General features: G+C 33.2%; 1 protein-coding gene across 4 annotated transcripts in view; it reads right to left on the reverse strand.

Annotated features, from left to right (window-relative positions):
• UBE3A (ubiquitin protein ligase E3A) overlaps positions 1-21,755 on the reverse strand; it is a 98,633-nt gene that overhangs the window by 22,565 nt on the left and 54,313 nt on the right. For all 4 annotated transcript variants that reach the window (XM_028087271.2, XM_028087270.2, XM_028087273.2 and 1 more), the window contains 3 exons: positions 17,570-17,877; positions 9,691-10,937; positions 489-633 (listed from right to left, as the gene is read on the reverse strand). In XM_028087271.2, coding sequence (XP_027943072.1) covers positions 489-633; positions 9,691-10,937; positions 17,570-17,877 — 1,700 coding nt within the window. The remainder of the gene's footprint in view (positions 1-488; positions 634-9,690; positions 10,938-17,569; positions 17,878-21,755) is intronic.

Consider the following 21,755-nt stretch of genomic DNA (forward strand, 5'->3'; position numbering starts at 1 on the left):
GGAAAGTACTGTAATATTAAGCCCCATGAAATTCTGTATCAAATAAAAACCTAATTAATTTGATACCAGTGAGGGTTTCCAAACTTTGAGCATGATACACTTGAGACATTCTCAATATTCTTTAGACACTGTTGTATGAAACTCTTACTTCAGAAATGCTGTGAGTCTGATGAATGTTTAGAGTAAAAAGAGCAAAGAAATCTTTCAATTGTTCTAATGTACCATTCTAAAGTGTTTTCAATTTATTTACCTAAGAGGTAATTTCCTGTAGTAAAATATTTGGCTAAGTAATCTAAATAAGAACTTGAATAAATAAGTGATGCATATCAGTCCCCCAAACCCACAAATTCAGTCAGTATCTGTGATTCTAGGAAAGTCATACCAAACCCTATTAACTGTTCTTCATAACTGAGTATTTGTAAACACTGGTAAACAAATCCTTAATTCAAAAAGATATGACATCATGATCATATCACTAAAATATTTACCAATATCTGGATTGAAGATTTCCTCCACAACCAGCTGAAAAAATTCTTTGGAAACACCTCCCTCATCAACTCCTTGTTCTCCTTCAAATTCCACATACAACTGTTTCTTCAAGTCTGCAGGATTTTCCATAGCGATCATCTCTAGCTACAATGAGTGAAAAGATAAAAGTGAAAAGAAGATGACTGCCAGTTTAAGGATGAAAGCAAAATAAAAATGAGAAGCAAAAAAATAAAAACAAGGAATAGGGCTATGGAGCAAATAAAAAATACTGACTTTTGGTCTGTTTTAAATGGAAACAGGAAGCAAACTGGTAAAAAGCCAGTAAAGGCAAAGATTCAGTCTCACAGATAATGGAAAAATAGGACAGTAAAGAAAACAGGATAGATTTATAAAAGGTTACTTTCTAACTACTGATTTGTGATGAAATTAACATATAGTAGAAAATTAAAATTAGATTTTTTTGTTACTTCTGTATAACACCTGGGCTGTAAGGTTAGGACATGGAAAGGAGTCAAGACAGCCAAATACATAAGTGAACTCAAACTAAATCAATTCAACAAAGACAATGGAATATAAAAGTTTGACTTCAAATTTGTTCGCTAGTAGTTCTTTATGTTTAATAGAATAGAAACTAAGGAATTAGGTCTTATTAATCCATTCAGCCATAAATAAAATAATTTCAATTAAGAGAAAAAACACACTGAATAAATAGGGAAACGATTTATGGTCTCTTATAATGCTTATTATAAATTGCCACTTCTTAATGGATCACAACACATCTCATATACACTTTTTTTTGAAAGCAGATGAGATATACGCTTGCTCATATCCTTACTCTTAATTTCTTACTAACAGTTATCAAACTCTAGTATCTAGCATTTTTTAACTATAAATCTTTACCAGATACTTTTTTGTCTATCTATAGAATAATATAAATAGTAACTGATTTCAGTCATTAAGAGATTAATCAGAAAATCCACACCAGATTCTAATGTGAAATAATTACACTGCATTTTTTTAATTGTATCTGATATTTACTAACAGCATGCCTACTGATCACCCACCTTATTTGTTACATCGACTTTAAATGCCATTTGGCTGTTAAAAATTTTCTAAATTTGCCAAAACAATATTTAAGGGTGTTCGTTACTCCAACTAGTCCAACTAGAATTTTAAAAATGATTTTGAGCAATTCAAACATCAACAAAGTAACTGTACTACAGTCCTAAAGTAATGACTTTAGGTAATAGCACTGGTTTGGACATCCTAGCAGATCTATAAAAAAAAAAATCTCATGAATTCATAAATCAAGTCAGTTGCCCTAGATCAATGTTTTTCAAACTGCCAACTGAACCTCATTAGTGGGTAGCCCAACTCATTTAGTGGTTTAAAACCAACAATGGGAGGAAAAAGAATGTATTCCACATAGTAATGGCATCTACTGTTTTATGAAACTTCTATTTCAATTATATGTACAGACAGATATGCATGTGTGTACCTAATGCTATGCAAAATATCTTAACTTGGGACTACAGTCAAAAAGGTTTTAAGAACAAAGGCTGAAATGATCTCTTAGATATCTTCAACTTTTGGATTCTGTAATTGTGACTTTAGAATCTTTAGCTTTAAAAAATGTCCTGTACAACAATGGTCTCTAATATTTACAAAATCATTTTTACGCCAAGTTGTATTAGGATAACTCATTTTTGTGACAGAGTGTTGTGGAGACTGAGAATACTCTGTGTACTAGTTCCAACTATCACTTCACTTTTAAACTTTAAATTTTAGCAAGCGACTCAGGTAAGCCTCAGTTTCCTCATCTGCAAAGAAAAAAAAGGAATAGTACTCTCCATACTGAAAAGATGTGAAGGTTTAATAAAAATATATAGCAAAGTGTTCTAGAATGGGCAATATTAAGATAACACATCATGTTAGAACCTTTTAAAACAACTTTATCTTTGAACAAAAGATTCACAATTTGGTTTTATAGCCTTGTCCCAAGTTTTGAAAATAACCTTGGGGAAAAATAGTCCCAGTTGGAAACCTGTTTCAAGCCACAGAAAATAAAGAATGCTGAGAACTAAATTAGAATTATCAGCTCCAATGTGGTTTACCCATCACGCCAACATCCTATATTGCCATGGAACGCATTCCTAGTTTCCTTCTTCCAGTTCCCACCTGCCTAGGTGTTAAAGGAATATGAGTCAATGTTTATATATGTCCTTATAACACAAAGACAAACCTGCTTATATCAAAAGTATAATGCATTCCAAGGTGAAAAAAATGATTATCTGATATTTAAATATGCTTCCTATAGTTCTTCCTCTTTAACATTCATAAATGAGAGCAGACTCCATTATCAATGTGATTGTATCTTTTAAAGGATTTGGTGTTGTTTCTACAGGATTCAGAGACCATGTGTTGCAGTCTTAGCTCCACCAGAGACACTTTATATGACACTGAAACAAATTTATCTTCATTCTTAGTATTAAATATTACTGTCTGTCCATCTCCACCAATCTCCACTCTGCTCCCCACCCCGAGGGCCAAAATAATTCAATGCAATGTTCTATAATTACAATTGTAAACATACAGCTTTCTTTGTTAGTTTCATCTATAAAATGAGAATGATGTATTAAGAAGAAATAAATACACGTGAAGCACTTAGATGAATTCCCTGTACAATAATGCCTTCTAAGTACTAGCTTTTGTTGTTATTGTTACTTTAACTTGTACTAAAAATTTTTTCAGGCTTGCCTGAAAACCAAACCCAGACATTACAGAAAAAAATATTTCAGTAACAATAACACAACAATAATAATATAGCACTTATGTGCAGGGGACTATTCTAAGCCCTTTACATACATCAATTCACTTCATTTTCACAACAACCTTATGTGGCTGGTAATAATAACCCCATTTTACAGATGAAGACCCCAAAGTAATGAGAGATTCAATAACTTGCTTTCAGTATTAGTAAATGGTAGAACAGAGTTCTAATCCAGGCAGCAAGCTCTTAACTACTATGCCTTCCTGCTCTCAATGACTAGCAATAATCTTTTTTGAGATTTATTCTTTATATTTTTATATATTATTTTATTATGTACACATAATTGTGTACATAATAAATGTACACATAATTAAATGTTATTAAATATATTTTGTAGTTATTTGAGTAACTATTATTTTCTTATGCTTTTCTGTATTTTTAATTATTTTTTTTTACAATAAATATGTATTTTAATCAGGTCAAATGCAAATATGTAAAAAGAATGATTTGAAAAATAGGTAGCATCTGAACTCTGCAGGTAAAAATTTTCCATTATTATCTATTTTAGATTATCATTCTCGGTATATATTAAGTGGTTCTGTAATACTTTTATCATTTACGTATACATAGGTAGCCTACCTTTAAAAAACAATTTTTACTTTTAATTGTAACATAAAATTTACCAGTTATCATTTTGACAAAGGCCATTATTAAGTAATGGACTGCATTTATTTTTCTTAAAACAATTACTTCTGACCCATTGTTCAATTAGAGAATGATTTAAGAATTGAACGGTAAAGGTGTTATCACTTTCTGTAATACATATATACCATTTAAAACAGAATTTTGAAAATCAAAGCTGTCTTTAATGCAGCAGGATATTTGGAAACTTAAAAGACTATGTCAGTGAACATTCATTCTGAAAAGGAGAATTTGTATGCATCCTTGAACTGAAATAATTTAGTATATAGACCTGTATTTTTATATACAGATTTTCTTAAAGGAGGGTATATTAATTTAATATGGAGACTTGCAAAAGACAGACTGTTGGGGAAAAATAAACAAAAATAGACTGGATGTAATGACATCTACCTCTTCCTTATATGACTTCCTCTTCTTACTAAGACTCTTGATTTCATCAATTGTTGGACAAAACGATTTTCAATTTCTGAACTTTTAATTGGCCATGATGATGAAATCCTAGAGAGATCATTTTTTAAAAAAGTGATCTAGTATCAAAGCATTCCCAGAATACCTAGGTAGGATGACATCTTAATATAAAAATATACTTGCCAGATTTACAAAAGTCAAAAGGAAAACCCATCCTTTAAAATCTTACAGTATTCTGGGCTACTATTACTCATGATAAAGTCATCTTTATCCATAATTGAAAAAAAATTCATTAATGGTACAGATATTTAAGTAGAAGTAGTAGTCATATAAAATAGACCTTGCTAATACTTAAGAATACCTAGGCTCTCTAAGAATGGCTGGCTTAAGCAACTTCAGTCAACTTACTACAATCTACGGTTATAAACACTTCGTTTATACCTTTAAGCTGCTGGCTAGAATAAGATCTTTAGATTATCCAGATATATTTACTTTTTTTCATTTCTCTAAAAACAGATGAAGCAGTTTTTTATATCTTACAAATAAAGTTTAGATGCTTGGGTAACAGCCATATCATATAATCACATCTGCTTGTGAAACCAGGAACCCTGAATTCTACTTCCAATTCTGCCATTAATTTCTATAGGCCAGAATCTCTGAGTTTCTTTTTTCTCACATATAGAGCTAAGGAGTTTGACAATTTCATTGTTTTAATTATATGATAATGAGAATCTAAGTAGATCTACCTCATTCTCTTAATCTCCTCTGAGGACATAAATTAGGCACGAAGTTCTTCATTTTAAATAAACTAAAAAAACAATAATGGTCATTGCATTAAGCACAATACAGTGAATGTACAAGATACAATTAAATCATACTCAGGGCAGCACAGGATAATCTTATTCTTAAAGCACTGTAGGTCAATTGTTAAATAAAAGAATCAAGTTTTATTTCAATAATAACTAAGGGTGTTTGCCAAAGAAAATGGTGGGGACTGGGATATAGAGCACTGTTAGAGCCCAGAAAAAAATGATTTTAATTTTTTAAAGGGGATTGAGCAGAACCATTGGTAGTAGGGTATTCATTTGTTGTCTATCACCTTGATCTGTTCCAGTTCATATTTTTGGACTTTATCCTATACTAGCTCATATTTTTGGACTCTCCTATACAGTTGTCCATTTCAGGCTTTCCTTTCAGTCTTTAGATCCCTATTTAGAATTCTAGGATTCCCTGACTAATCTGAACCAAGTCGCCCACCACCAACAATCCTTATTCTAAACCTGCTGTTTTCATCATCCTCTCAAAGACTGCCAGTTTCCTAAACAGGGACTTGTATATAAAAATGGCCTCAATAAATGTGGATATATAAACTGTACCAATAGCCATCTTCCCGAAACTGGTTTGCAGTCTGGCTTTATCAGAGTATCTGGGGGCACTACCACAAATATAATTCCTAGGCTCTACACCAGAACTCCTACACTGAATCTCTAGAAGGTAGAACCTTGGAATTTTTTTAAAAACATATTTCCCGTTCAGATGTGAAGGCAGTTTGGGGTATGTCACAGATGGCAATATTGTCTTCAATAATACTCGTCCTCTCCTAACATAATCTCCTAAAATAAAAATAATGAAAAAAATTTTTCATACCCTTTTCCTTTGGAAATGCTATGTCTAAGAAAAATGACAAATTATCTACTTTTAAAAGAATACACAAATAGACAAATGTTATTAGTATAACACTGTAAAAGCCTTATCATGGTTTGATTGTTTTAATTCAAGTGAGCCCATGAGTATCACAGTACTATTTTCTAAGAAACAACAACAAATAGTGAAAATAAGTCCTAGGGAGAAATACTGCAATAATTTACAAGTGTGGGGTAGCTCTTAAATGATTCTGAGACACCTAATTGTGAAAAGGCAACTTATAGTTTACCATATTTCACTGATTCTACAATTCATTTCTCTGTTTTCACATTTTAACATCTCTGAAATCAGGATATATCATAAAACTGGTAGCATTTCACAACATAACTGGCCAGCATTTTTTCCTATTACTAAAAGTAGTAAGAAAATAAGTGTGTCCTACAATCAACATATCTAAGTTTCAATAAAATATTGTAAACACTAATTCTTCAGCTGGCATCAAATACAGTTCTTCTAGGGGCGTCTGGGTGGCACAGCTGGTTAAAGGTCCAACTCTTAGTCTGGGCTCAAGTCGTGATCTCAAGCCCCGCATTGGGCTGTGTGTGGAATCCACTTGAGATTCTTTCCCTTTCCCTCTGCCCCTTCCACTCATGCTCTTTTTCTCTCTCTCTCTCTCTCTCATAAATAAATCTTTAAAACAAACAAAACCCAGTTCCTCTAAAAATTCCAGTTAGGAAATAATTTGCTAGTCTGATTCGAATTACATGGAACATGAAAATGAGGAACATAGTTTTCTTAAAAAAAAAAAAAAATCTGTAATTAATGGAAGGTACTACTCCTCCCTTCTCCACCATGCCAGTCAGCCTTACAATAGGACCTAACAGAAAACATACTCAAGAGTGTCATATATGTAGTCACTATTTTCTGGGCCTCATTTGTAAACTAATGAGTAGATGAACTCCAAGGCTCCTTTTAGCTCTTAAAGTCTACAATTCTATAACTTTAATTATTTAATTATTAATATTGAGCTCACCACAATTCTCACTTCCTCTTCTCTTCCCAACCCTACTCTGTAGTTCAAATTAGCAGGTCATAAAAAGCAGTCAATAGGTTTATTTTGTTTGCCAAACTGTTATAGAATAAAAAGGTTTTAAAAAAGCAAAGTAGATCCTTGAGGAATAAGATGTTAAAAATCCATCAGTACTTTTGAGAGTTTGGCTGAGAGGATGACCTTAAACTACTTCTTGTTGTAAGTAAACCTTCTACTTTTTGTTACTAAAATAGTATGACTTTATCATAATCACACCACTATGAATATTTTTTTTTAAAAAGAGTATCAATTTGACTGACTCACAGGGCTATTTTGATGTTTTAATTTTTCTAACCTTTTCACATTGTTATTTAAAAAAAAAAAGAAAAAAGGAAAGAGTAAAATTTGTTTAGTATGAACATTTAGCACCCCTAAGCTTTTCAGTGGTCATAATTCACCTTTACATCTCTACTGCTTAACAAAGTGCCTCACACAAGATTTCTGAAGCAAACTGCTTTTGTGGACTGGTAATATTCAAGTACAGATATTATCTAGTGAATCCTGATTTAAAACTGGTCAAATTATAATATTCAGGTTTGACAGAATTAAGCAGAACCCACTAAAAAAAACTGTCAGTATAATTAAGAAGTTCACAGTTTTACTCTAAAACCTGCTTTAAAAAAAGGCCTTATAAACCGAAATGACCGTTTCCTCAAAATTCTAGATGATAAAATAAGTACACAACAAGTACTTAAACTTTCGTTGCTTCTTAGCCTTGCTTTACTAAGCAAGGTGGGAAATAAGGCAGGAGAAGGAAAATAAGGTTGGGTAGATTTCTTAGCTGAAGGCAGATAATGAAGGTGGATAATTTTTTTTATTTCTAACTCTGGATTAATCTTATAGAGAGTAATTTCATTGCTTTTTTAAAGGTAGGCATAGCTTTTACTGGAAACAGATGAAAGGATCCCAACCCAAGAAGCCAAACATAAAATGTATGGTCTTAGGATTTGCAGTTCTGCTCTAACAATCGAAATTCATAGATAGACCTCAATGTACTTTTCAGAAAACATCACTCACATCCTTATATGATACCCTATCATTCTGCTAACCTATGTAAAGTAAGTTGCTGGCTGCCTGATAAACAGTTATTATTAATTATTTATGTAGCTCAAAACTAAGAGAGTAAAATAAAAAGAGCACCAGAAACCAAGAAATGATAATTACTCCAAATAATTAATGCCTCATTCTGCCTCTGTTGAAAAACTGTTTGAGTTGCTTAAATAATGTACTCTTTCCTCAACACTAGAAATATATTTGGTGTTTTTAAAAACCAGTAACAAACAGAAGAGGCACACAATTTTTGCAACTTTTAAATTTCTGAGATGTCAAACAACTTTTTCCACTGGTTTACAGTTTTATGAATAGACAAATCTATCCTAAAACTAAAATATACTTTAAAGTAAGTATCACTATTTCCTAGTTGTGTCGTGGGTTCTTATCTTTTATTAGTATGGAAGGTTGACTGTATCTTAATTTTACTTGACATCAAATTTTACTTGAAGTTGTTAAAAAAAAAAAAGAACTAGTAATGATGGGTTTATGTTGTATCATGAATACAATAAAACACTGTGATAAAGGGGCTGCGCCTGGCTGGTACAGCATGGGACTCTTCATCTTGGTGTTTTGAGTTCAAAACCTACGTTGGGTGTAGAGATTACTTAAAAATAAAACCTTAAAAACACACACACAAACAACCTGTGATAAAGCATCGTAGGACAAATGCAAATTTTGGTACATGACTGGCAATTGGTTTATGTCTTTCTGGCCAGACCTGCATTCTTAAATGGGGGCACTAAAATTCTTATTTTCTGTGGAGGCAAGGAATTAACAAAAGGCAGCCAATCTGGAGAAACAGTAAGTTAGAAGGTGGGTACCCCCCTTGTGTTCCCAATATTCTCCCAGCTCAATCTCCCTGGATTGGGGTGATGATACAAAGCACCATTAATTTCAAGATTCCTGGAATGGCTGCTGTTTTCCTAGTAGTTGCAACCAACTTCAATATATTTAAGTGGTAAGAAAATATCACAATCAGGCAATGTTCTACAGGGGCATTTTGAGTGATCCAGCAGGAACTCTGACTAGCAGCACTCACCAAACTACCCAGATCACTTCACCTTCATGGTAATGCAACTCTAAATTTTATATCATGCAATTTTTGGACACCACTTATTATTTTATGGTATGATTTTATTGTACCACTCCTCCCAGTTAAGATTTGATATTCATACTTATTACTGGGTACCTCCACATGCCCTTGCTCCTGTGCTCCGGTCTTTTCCCAACATCCACTTGAAACTTTTGGGGTTAGTTGTCAATATTTAGAAAATCTATTATTTTTCAAAGAGAGAGTGATCATTATTCAAGACAACCAATACTTTGTGGAACACATTTATAAATTTGGACAGGAACAACAAAGTATAATATTTACAACTTATAATACAAAAACATCCATATATTCCTATACCATATAATGCCATATTTTTTTTCAAACAGTTACTTATAAAATGAATTCACTGAACTGTATTACAATCTCCCCAATATTAGGTATTTATTCTAGTACCAGTTTTTAAGCATAAGCCCAACTTACCCGGACAAGTGCATCATCTATGATATGGTCACGTCTGACTTTGAGTCTCAAATACGGATTCAACTGCTGTCCTTGAACTAAGCTGTAGAGAACAGTGATTCTTCGTTCACTGTACATGCGAATTCTATTGTCATAATATAATCCCAAATTCTTTGTGACAGCATTCAATATAAAGGGACATGTCATGAAAGAGAATTTGTTCTCTGTTTCTACTTTGAAAAAAGTATAATCTTTATCCATTTCTAGAACATCATTCAGTGGTTCATTAATAAACTCTTCAAAAGGGATAAGTGGTTTTCGGCAATCCAGAGTTTTAACACCAAGTTCAGTTTCCAGTGGGTCCACTCGAGGACCTTTCTTATTTCTTCTTTCCTCTCCCAAAAGCTCCTGAAGTGTCAATTCACTGGACTCAGGGATGGGCTCTTCATCATCCTCTTCATTATGATTTGTGTCCACTTCCCCACCCACTACATTTGCATAGTAAACCATTTTCAAGCACTTTGAAGCAGCAACAATAGCATCATCGTCATTCACTAGATTCCGACTGTTAAATTCATTGCTTATGACTTTGTAAGTAATAAGTTGCTGAAATGTTTCCATCATTCTACGAATCTGGTCTGCACTGTATTTAGACCACAGTCTAACCAATTTTCCTTGGGCTGCAAGGGGTAGCTTACTCATTGCTTTGCAAAATAATGGCAAAGCCATTTCCAGATATTCAGGACTGTGGAGATTTCTATTCTCCATTACAATAATGAATAAATTCAGATAATTAGGATCTCGAGAGTATACATTGTGATACGTCAAGTCACATTCCACATTAGGTGACAAATACACAAGTGCATTGAGAAAAGCAGTTTCTATTTTTTCATTAGAGAGTAATCTGGTATAGACCCTTCTAATGGCCTCAATATCCACAGACACATCATCAGGGCCTAATTTTTGTAAGTTGTTATCTCCTTGTGAACTATCACTTATCCTTGAAGAAGATGCTTCTGAATCTTCTTCCATAGCAGCAGCAGAACATGCAGCTTTTTCCTTTTCATCTTCATCTTTGTCTTCATCCTTTCCTTGAAGAGATTTCAGTTCTTCCTTGGTGTGTTGTTTGACTTTCCGAAAGCTCTGTACCAATGCCTCAGCACTAGAAAAAACTCTTCCAATAACACGGATTAAAGGGGAATAATCCTCTCTCTCTCTACATAATTCAAGAATTTCATATACCGTCTCTTCTGTTAGGTAAGTCACATCTAGAAAATTAGAGAAGAAAAAAGGAGATCATTTGTAAGTATGTTTAGTTTGTCTTAAGTTCTAGTGTAAAGTAAAACAGCCATTTTGTACTTAATACCATTTATGACTTACAACTCTTTTTAAAACATACCTAATACTTAGAGTCAACAAAATATATATACTTATTTTTGTCAATGAACTATTAATTGCAACAACCTCACCCATTCTTTTACATTCTTTCAATATGTAGCTTTTAATGAGTTCAAACTCTTCACAATCACAGTGGAAATTAACATGTAGCTTTAATTTATAAATATGAACCAAGACAATCATGTGCTGATTTGATTCATCACAATACACCTCTTACAACCTCACTTTAGAGCAGAAACACTACTATTCTTCTGAGATGTTTCTTTCTTATTTCACTACTCTTCTCAAAAGACTGAGGAAGGCAAGAAAGGCTCCTTCAGCATCCTCTGGGAAAAAGCCCTTGTCTTACTTTTATGTATCTTAAAATCAAACTGGTTCCTTTTGAGTCTTCCTTTTTAGTTTTTTCCAGGGTGATCATTCTGTGGGTGACTGAGAAAACTTTACTATACCATTTCTCATGAGATCTGAAGTTGACAAACACTGCCATCTGTAGCCAGGAATCCGGTTGGAATAAACAGGAAATAGAGAGAGAGTAATACAAAATATAGTAGAAGGCAACTTATAGCAGACAAGTGAAACAGATTACTATGTAGTCACCAAAATCTTTTTCCTCTCCAGTTCTGGGCAGATTTGAACCACATCTCCCAGCTTTCCCGTTTTTAAGGTTAAGTGCTACTTTCAGGCCAAGGCTTTTCCTTCTTGCTAATGGGATGATGCTCCCAGGATGCTCTGGAAGCCATGTGCTGAAGATAACAATGTCACTACAGCACCATTTCTTTCTTTTTTTTTTTTTTAAGATTTTATTTATTTGACAGAGAGAGACACAGTGAGAGAGGGAACACAAGCAGGGGGAGTAGGAGAGAGAGAGAAGCAGGCTTCCTGCCGAGCAGGGAGCCTGATGTGGGGCTCCATCATCCCAGGACCCTGGGACCATGACCTGAGCTGAAGGCAGACGCTTAACGACTGAGCTTCCCAGGCACCCTACAGCACCATTTCTGAATGATTATGTGAAGCAGAACTTAGAAGCCAACCCAGAATATCATGGCTTTTAGATGAGCTAGAAATAAATTCCTACTTGTTTAATAAACTAGTGCTTTCTGGTATGTACTTAATATTGCAGTATAGTTGATCCTTACTAATACAGAAAAAAGCTTCTCACCTTTCCCCACCTTGCCTTCAAAGTCTTTAAAATACCAGTAGACTGTCTAAATTATGCCTAATCCTTCTTGGTACTTTCCTGGTAATAAAAATTTTATAAGATAAGCTGATTGTTTCTGCAACTTATTACTATTATTTTTGCAGTCTGTATTATTTAAATCCAAGGGAGTTTTATTATGTTTTTCTATTACATGCATTCTCCCCCATAAAGAAATAGCCCTGTAAGAGGCAAAAATGACAGGAAGCAATGAAAGGCCAAACCAAATATCAATTTATTACACATTTTCAGAGTTATAGTAATGTTAACAAGTTGAAATTCTAATGAAACCACAGAAGAAACAAAAAAGGAAAGAACATTTCAAGGATTTTTGAGGTAAAAATCTCTGGAGCCAATTACTACTTCAGGGGTGAAAGAGTATAGCAGTTTGCTGGCATGCATTTTACTTCCCTCTCACATCTGTCTCTAAATAGTAGCTTAGACCTCCATTATCACCTTTTTAAACACTTTTATATTTGCTCTTTTTATATTTGCCATTATTCCCTTTCAGACAAAAACCAGATAAACATATGGCTCTAATTCTCTTCACCAACAAAATTTAAATCTATACGTATATCCCCTTGACAGGAATGAAGAGTAAATTTGGAGGTTATGGAATGCGTAAGCATTCCACTCCCAAAAGGGAATGCCACTGGATAAAACACATTAGAATAAAGAAAAACTCCATGTGTGTTCCCTCTCTTATGCTTTGCTTACTCACACACACACAAAAAGAATTTTAACATGCTGTTTCCTAAAACTCCAAGTTGTCACCTTCTACTCAAATGTTAATTTATTTCATGCAGTTTAATCTGAGCTTTCATAACATTTAACTTTTTCATAGCACTGAATACAGTGATTAAAAAGGAAAACCATGTAAAACATTCCAACTCAAGGAGTAGTAAATCTCAATGCTTGGAGAATCCTAACAATTGACAACTCATAGATTCAACACCTCAAATAATAAACTCCCTGGTACTTAGCATGAATTTCAATTTAAAAAAAGAAGAAAAAAAATTTTATAATTAAAATTAGCTTAGTTCTCCTGTACTCAACTCTCATGATCTATTCTCAAGAAAAGAAAAACAAAAACCACCCACCCTTCATTTTCTCACTAACAATCTGAGATAAGCTAAAAAACAAAATTTCACCTTACCAAAGCTGAGAAATATACCTCGACACTATTTTTCTCTTATAACCTGCATGAATATCAGGTAACTGAGAATAAACTGTTTTAATATTCAAACAAGAACATAAATGATTGTATTTCAAATAAAAATACAGAAATAAAGATATTCTGACCCTATAGTCAAACAACCTCACTAATAAAAGAAGTGAAAATATCCTTTAAACATTAGATAATTGAATTTCACTTTACAAATCAACGATATTACCTGTTCTAATAGCTAAAGGCAGAATGAATGCTCTGGGCAAAGATAATTCAAAAACTTGAAAGTTCCATGTTACTTATATGTACATGTGTGGTTTTTTTGATCCCTAAGGACTATCACACGTGTCTGCTATTGCTGAAAGTATTCAAATGTTGGTAGACAGGTAAGACTAACCAATTACTAAAAGGATATGAAACCATTAATGACTGACTAAAGGATGTAATTTTCAACGGATAAAAAAAATGTCTACAAACAATGCTGGATAGTACCCCAAGAGTTTTGTGTCCTCAGTTAATACTAGTTTAGTTCACATGAATATGCCAACTTAAATTTTCTACTGAGATTACTTCTAACTCCAAACTAGAATTAATTATTAATCATTCAGTATCTAAAAGGTGATCTTATGAAACTCTGGTCTTCCTCCAACTCTCTAATATATCTGGACAGACACTGTAGGCTGGCTAACTCCAAATTTATTCACCCCCTCTTCTCTGACATGCCATCACAACAGAAACTAAAAAGTAAACACTCGTATTCTAATCCTCATTTGCACCTGAGGGATGACATGTGGCACAGGTCTGCCGATTACCTAAGTGGAAGTCCACTGATGAACTTCTGAGGGTTTATTTTCCTGATAAATGGGGTCAAACATGATTAACTCATATTTTGAGTACAACAAAAGAATCTCCTAGCTTTTATTAGTATATAAAATAAGCTAATACCGTCTTCAAATTATCTAAGCAAAAGCTATACATGTCTCTACAAATGATAAAAACTGTCCTTCAAATTAAAAAATAAAAAACAATGCTTACTAATATTTCAAGACCATTTTCCTTAAGACAGCGCTATATAGGCCAATAAAAACACCATCAAATTGTGGAAGAAATAAAAATGGAGCACCCCAAATAGTCTTTGCATTTTGAATAAATTATTCAGATACATTATTTTACAGGAAAGAGAACAAATGATATATTTTGTCTATTAATTTTATGGAGATTATATTGGCCAAATATAGTACACTATAATACTGACAAAAGTCTTAATCTATTAAGGAAGTGGCAGGCCTGTCAACAAATACTTAAATTAAGCAGAGGATACTTTTAGAGACACATAGGTAATTCAATCTTCACTGTGACAGACTTATATACATGTACTGTACAACATATAAAATTTCTTAATATGATTTCTACCTCTTTTAATGTTTGTTTCACAGTAAAAGATAACATGCAAATGATCATTAAATGAACAGCTATAATAAGTTCAACCACAAAAATACCAAATTTTACCACACCATGAATCTGATCTTTGGCCGCTGCTACCAGACTGTCAACACCTATAGTTTCTTTTATAGGCTTTAACTCTTTAAGAGTTAATCTTTAGATTTGTTCTATTACGATATGTAGGTATCCCTTGCTTTTCGAAAGTTCCCACTAGGCTACCTCACTTATAGTAAGAAAGTTAAGAAACAAAAAAGCATTTAGTGTTTGTTTTACTGCAAGCCATTACAGAGGCAACATATACTCTGAGGAGTAAGAGAGGCACTGACAATCTCCTTCCCCAGCAATTACACTCAGCATCTCAGCCTCAAGTCACCATAGTTTTGAACTGTGTCTGTGGGCGTCTGTGTTTATCTCAATTCATTTTGTACATCCATTAGCAAGATGTGTCCTAAGGTATCAGAAAAGCCTGAGAGAGGCTTTTTTCTTTTTTGGATAAGGAACCTCAAAATGTTTTCCATATAAAGTAATGGTAATTGCTTCTTCACTATGTATGCCATTTTGGCTCATGAAAGTTTCATAGAAATGCTCTACTTTCCGATAGTGGGGGAAACTGTATAGACATCTTCTGCTAAACATCAGTAATCTCTTCCTGAAAAGTGTGAAACTGCTAACTGGGAGCTTATTTCCCATTATTTTAACTGGAAAAAATTATAACACCTTCTTACAAGACAATAAAAAACCCCTTATTTCCTAGAATGTAACCAAAATAGAGTAAATAATTATAAGTAACTATCTTGTTAAGACACAAAACACTCTGCTTCCTAAATCACTAAGTCATAAACTTAATAACAAAAAGTTGTTTTTCATGAGTAACATGACGTATCTTAAGGGACAGCAACACTCTAGACCCAGATACCCTTTGTTGACGTCTGTTCAGAATGCCTTCAAGTGATTCTGACATTCTACTAATTCCATGTAAAATGCACGAATATTTTCCCTAGTGTTTTGTTTAAAATGCTGAACTGAGTTTTTCAGACATAAATTAAAGAACATTAAAATTAGAGACACAAACATTCACAATGTTTATCAATAAAAAGAGATGTTCTACTGAGAAAATGTTAAATGAAGGAACAGTCCTCTATGGTATATCTGTATATTCTGTAATGTATGTATGTTCCTGAAAATATAGTCTACAAAATTTTACACTTAACAAAATTTTTATGCAAAAAACAGTTTGCAGCAGACTAATCAACACATATACACTTTTGTAATGAGAACCAAAAAATATAATTAACAATAAAATAAAAGTACTAGTGTAGTTAAGGCATTTGTAATTCCTAGTAGAAAAAATACTACAGTAAATAGAAAATTACAGAAAAAAGGGAGTAGAACAGAGTAGCACATTGAAGAAAGTATAAGGAACTGCTAAATTACACAGACTTGACCAAAAATAAGAAACAAAGACTGGGAATAACCACTCAATAAGCACCTATGATGAAGCACATAGACAAAAAGATGTGTCCACCTACCCTCTACTATAATCCCCTATAGCTGGCTGCATTCAACTGCACCAGCACATTCTACATTTAGTAACTATTACTCTGTGGTGCACACTTGCTGGAGAAACGTGTTTAAGGGAGTCAATGCAACTTCCCATTACAGATACTGACAACATTCACCTACTTATCCACAGTATGTGAGCTAATCATGTAAAAGAACCACACATTTTGAAGCTGTGTAAAGTTATCAAGTTTATGAAAACACCTTTACTGTGAGGTTAGAGTAAAAGATGTAACACAATTCCATGTCACCAATTAAATTAAATCTGCATTTAAATCATGCTACTGAAAACTTCAGAGGTGTTCTCTAACTTATACATGTCTTAAACAAAAAGCTTCCTCTTTTAAAATACAATTCCTCTGGTAGGGCTGAGCCCTGTCAGTTATTCAGAAATTCAATTACCTTGTTACTAACACTGATTATCTTCACTGAGGAAAAGAAAGCTTGGATTTGAAGATTAAAATATATATATATATATAATATATATATATATTTTAAACAATTTGGAATACAGGATCATTTAGAAAACAAGGGCTTAGGTGAAGACTGCCATTGGTAGGTGATGATGTTCTTGGCAGCATGAGTGTGCCAAATGCCTAGAAGAAACTGAGCAGAATATGGGAAGAATATTAGAAAGAAAAACTGAATTATTTCTCAAGTAACGGCTACAAAATTTTACTTTGCCCTCAGAAATGGAAAAGACTGCCAACACTTCTTTCTGCTTCTTTCACCTCATAGTGCTAGGGTTCCACAATTCATTCCACATATTCAGTCCAGCTATTTGATAATTTAATTAGATTTTGTGGTCTAGTTTAGATTACCACTTAATACGTTTTTCCTAGTGGAAAACGTTCAAAACTTCCAATCAATCCATTAACAAAGGAACTTTTGGAATATAATCTGCTTCTCACTAGGGACTATTAGAACACTAAAATGTTGTTAAATCTTAACTTCAATTATTAGTGCTGTCCTTTACCACAATAAACAAATAAATAGAGTGGTAAATAAATACCACTATACTACCATATACTAATGTCACACAATTAGACAAAACAAACAAAAACCTCACGCATTTTATTTAAATCTCCAATCTGGTTTTCAGTCAAAAATTCTCAATTAAAAATAGAACATCTTACCTCTAAAATCATCTCTTGCTCCTTGTCCTTCCTTCTTGTTCATTTTTATGTCAGAGCAGGAGTTGTTAGGGGCACCTTTCGAGTTTTCAAGGTAAGCTGAGCTTGCTCCTTTCTTGGAGGGATGAGGATCACAGAGTTTTGCATTAATCTTATAGAGCTCGAGGGCTTTAATAGCTGCTGCATTGTTATCCATACGAAGAAAAGTTGGACAGGAAGCACAAAACTCATTCGTGCAGGCCTCATTTCCACAGCCCTCAGTTAACTGGTGGTAGTAGCGTTCTATTAGATGCTTTGCAGCTGCTCGCTTCCTGTAGCAAACATTCAAACAATAAGCACAGTGATTAAGATTAGTATAGCTCTCATGTAAAAAGCTCAACAGATCTTAAGGCAAGGCAAGTCAGTCAAGCACTAAAGTAACAAATCTGCATATTAAGATGAGTGTAGAAAATGAAGATCCACTGTTTATATAAACTTTTAACTAGTGAAATGTTTGATAAAATACTGCCTAAGATACTATGATAAAGAACAGCAATGCTTATCAAAATCACTGCTGAAATAAAATATGCTTTTCTTTGGTTTAAAAAAAGGGAGAAAAAAACTTGTTTGATGGTGTATGTGCTTAAATTATTTAGTACAACAGATGAAAATCACAAGGTTTATGGCCAAGAGTTTAGTATTTTATCATTTAAAAAAACTAACATTAAGAAAATGAGAGTCAAGTTAAGGTATCAATCCAACTTCCCTTTATATAATTACTATTTTAATAGTTTGTAAATACTTGATTTATAGTTAACACAGAACTTCTATCTGGAAAGAAAGTTTTTTCTCCAATTACCTACCATACGGGAGATTTAAAAATAAACTTATAAATGTAATCTCCAAAGTGTGTTATACTGCAAGAAAATGATTCTGAGCATATAATCTTGAACCCAAAACATGTCACTAAACTTGCTCATTCATCCCATGTCATAGGAACACAGAATATTTTAAGTTCCCTTAGGGTAAAATCTTATGTTTCACTATGTTGTGAACCTAAAATATGTAGATTCACGTTCTTAATTGGCTGTTCCAGCATAGCTTCTAAAGATACTGAAGAAGAGATTATTTCATCAAGCAAGAAGCTGGGCTACAATATCTATCTCTATGGTTTATTCAACTCTAAAATCTATGCTTCTACTGTCTGATGATTTGAGATTACCATAACTTAAAGAAAGTAGTCTACTGGATCCAAAGAAACATTAATTCATAGTTATTCCTTTTGGTCTCAAATTCACATGCACAGGAATAAAAACTACAAAGTTGATTCTCAAAATGTTCCTACAATTATCTTACTAACATGTAAGACTAAATGGCAGGTGCCAATAGAATTCACATCTTGTTATTTGTGAGATATATTTTGTTAATCACGAGAAACTGAACAAGGCAAATGAGTAGTAGATAAGGGACATACTAATTAAGTCCAATTTTGTCTCAAAAGTAGAACTTTGTCTCTAATCTATCAAGGTAAGTGACATAGACTAGCACAATTAACCCTTGAACAATGGTGGCATTAGGGTGCCACCCCCTTGTATAGTTGAAAATCTGCATATTACTTTAGATTCCCCTTAACTACAAATAGCCTACCATTGACCAGAGCCTTCCCAATAACATAAAAAGGTGATTAACACTTTCATATGTTATATGTATTATATACTATATTCTTACATTAAAGTGAGCTAGAGAAAAGAAAATATATCTTAAGAAAGAAAATATATTTACAGTACCGTACTGGATTTATCAATACGTAGTTTATATATCTATTTAAAAAAACCCACACAATTCAAACCTATGTTGTTCAAGGGTCAACTGTAATTCAGAAACATTCAATTCATTCTGATGCTTCTATTTTTCAAATGTTCCATGCAAATCCATGCATGCAGAGAGAAAAAAAACAACCCTACAAAACACACTTAAAAATTGCATGGGCATCACTTAATAGCTATTTTATTACATGTAACTATAAACAATCCAACTTTTGAAAATTAAAGATTATTATTCCAGATATATCACTATGCAAAATATTAAAGTGACAACATGTAAAGAAAGAGAAGAATCTGGAAGATTTACACCATATGTTACTATCCTTTACTAAAGAATGGGAGATTAATAAAACCATCCTATTCCGAAATACAGTGGCTTTCCAGAAAGAAAATGTCAATGGACTGTATATCTACTCTGTAGAAAAATTATGAACATATATCAAAGTCTTAAAAATTAATAGAGAATGAATCATATAAATCAGAGATCAAGTGAAAATAATTGGACAATTTTGCAAAAATACACTGTTTCTATGAAATCTGGAAAAAATGTTATGCCAACAACAGGAGATTACTTAAATGAACTGATAACTATTCACAGAATGGACTAAATAAAAATTACCAACATCTGAATTTGGCAGGGAATAGTCTTCCTCATTTATCACTAACTGATAAAAAATCAGTTACAAAGTTGTATATGTAAGATGAGGCCACGTTTACCTCAAAGTGTTAACATTTTCTCTAACCGATGTGACTGAATGGGTTTTTTAAAAATTCCTCAATGTTTCTGCTTCTATTTTTTCTATAATAAACATGGTACTTGTATATTAAAAATAAATATGGAGAAAATGTATTAACATTTTGATTTGAATAGCCTCAAGGCTTACCAAATTGTCCATATGACTTTTTAATGATTATCAAAATTCAAAATACCAAACACTAGTTTGGCATATATACAAATACATGATTTGAATAACCTCAAAGCTTACTAAATTGTCCATATGACTTTTTAATGATAAATTATCAAAATTCAAAATACCAAACACTAGTTATTTTCTTCGTAAGAATGTCAGGTTTTGTCCTAAGAAAAATCCCCCCAAAACCCATATTACATAATGCTTCTGTATGTAATGCATAAAGGAGTGTAAACAGTAAAAATAAGACAGGACTGAGAAATTAGCAGGCCTGCATTAGGTGACAGCTCCTTCTGCCTCTAATAACCTGTATGATCCTAAACAAGTAATTCTCTGAGCCTCAGTTTTCCCATCTTTCAGTTCTAAAGTTTAGGTTATTCTATGTAATAGATAGGCAAACACAGTACTAGTGTTTGAGTGTCTGGTAACATACTAGACATATTGCTAGGCACTCTGGCATAGGTTATCTCATTTGAATCCCCATGAGGATTATCTTCAGTTCACAGCTAAAAGAGACAAAACTGAAAGAGTAAAATCATGTACTCAAGATCACAGGAAGGAAAATGCAGAATCAGGACAAGAACAGGAGTCAGGGGTCTTTTGGCTCTGGGGTCTAAGTCATTTCCACCATATTGTCTCACAGAAAGTGATTCATTTCAAAATAATTCTTAACAATAACAGTACTAAAAACTCCTAAAGGAAAAAAAAAGCCCATAAATAATATGTAACTGAAAAAAAAGCAAAAACTGAAAAATCAAAATTTGAATCTCATATTTATGCATATCTGCAATCTCACAAGTACACCAAGCTTTTTGAGGAAGATACCACAATATTCTGTAAAGTTAATGTATCTGTAATTTCCTGAGAACCTATGTGCTATAGATATTCCCACTTTAGAAGACTGTAAACCCTACTAAGAGCTTGCACTTTGAAGCCAGACTTCCAAGTTCACATGTTGGCTCTGCCACTTAACTATGTGACCTTGAATGAGTTACTTAACATTTCTGTGTCTCAGATTCATCATTAAAGTGATGGTATACATAACGACTATCATGGCTGTGAAAGAATTAAATGAGTTATACATAAAGTAGTTAGAACACTGCCTGGCATCTAGTAAACACCATGTGTTAGCTGCTATTACTGTTACGATTATTACTAAGATCCTCATAAGTCTATGAATTAGCTATAGAAACCATCATTCTGCTGATGTTCAGAGCAGTTACGTAACAAGTCACACATCTAATAAGAGATTTGAGCCCAGGCTTGACTCAAAACTGGGGTTTTTCATACCACTAAGGGGAGATTTAATACCAGACAGAGGAAAGTAGGCCCCTCTCTATTCAGTCTGCTTCTCTGCCCAAGACCTAGAAATAGCAGCTACAGAGATGAGACAGGACTGAAAGGAGGCCATGCCAGAACCTCCATGTTATCAGTGGAACCAACCATATTAAACATTTTTCTTCTTTACTCACACCA

Source organism: Eumetopias jubatus, unplaced genomic scaffold (genome assembly GCF_037043125.1).
Source record: "Eumetopias jubatus isolate StellerSeaLion01/CBP00866 unplaced genomic scaffold, mEumJub1_p1.0 scaffold_7, whole genome shotgun sequence".
In the NCBI taxonomy this organism is placed as follows: Eukaryota; Metazoa; Chordata; class Mammalia; order Carnivora; family Otariidae; genus Eumetopias; species Eumetopias jubatus.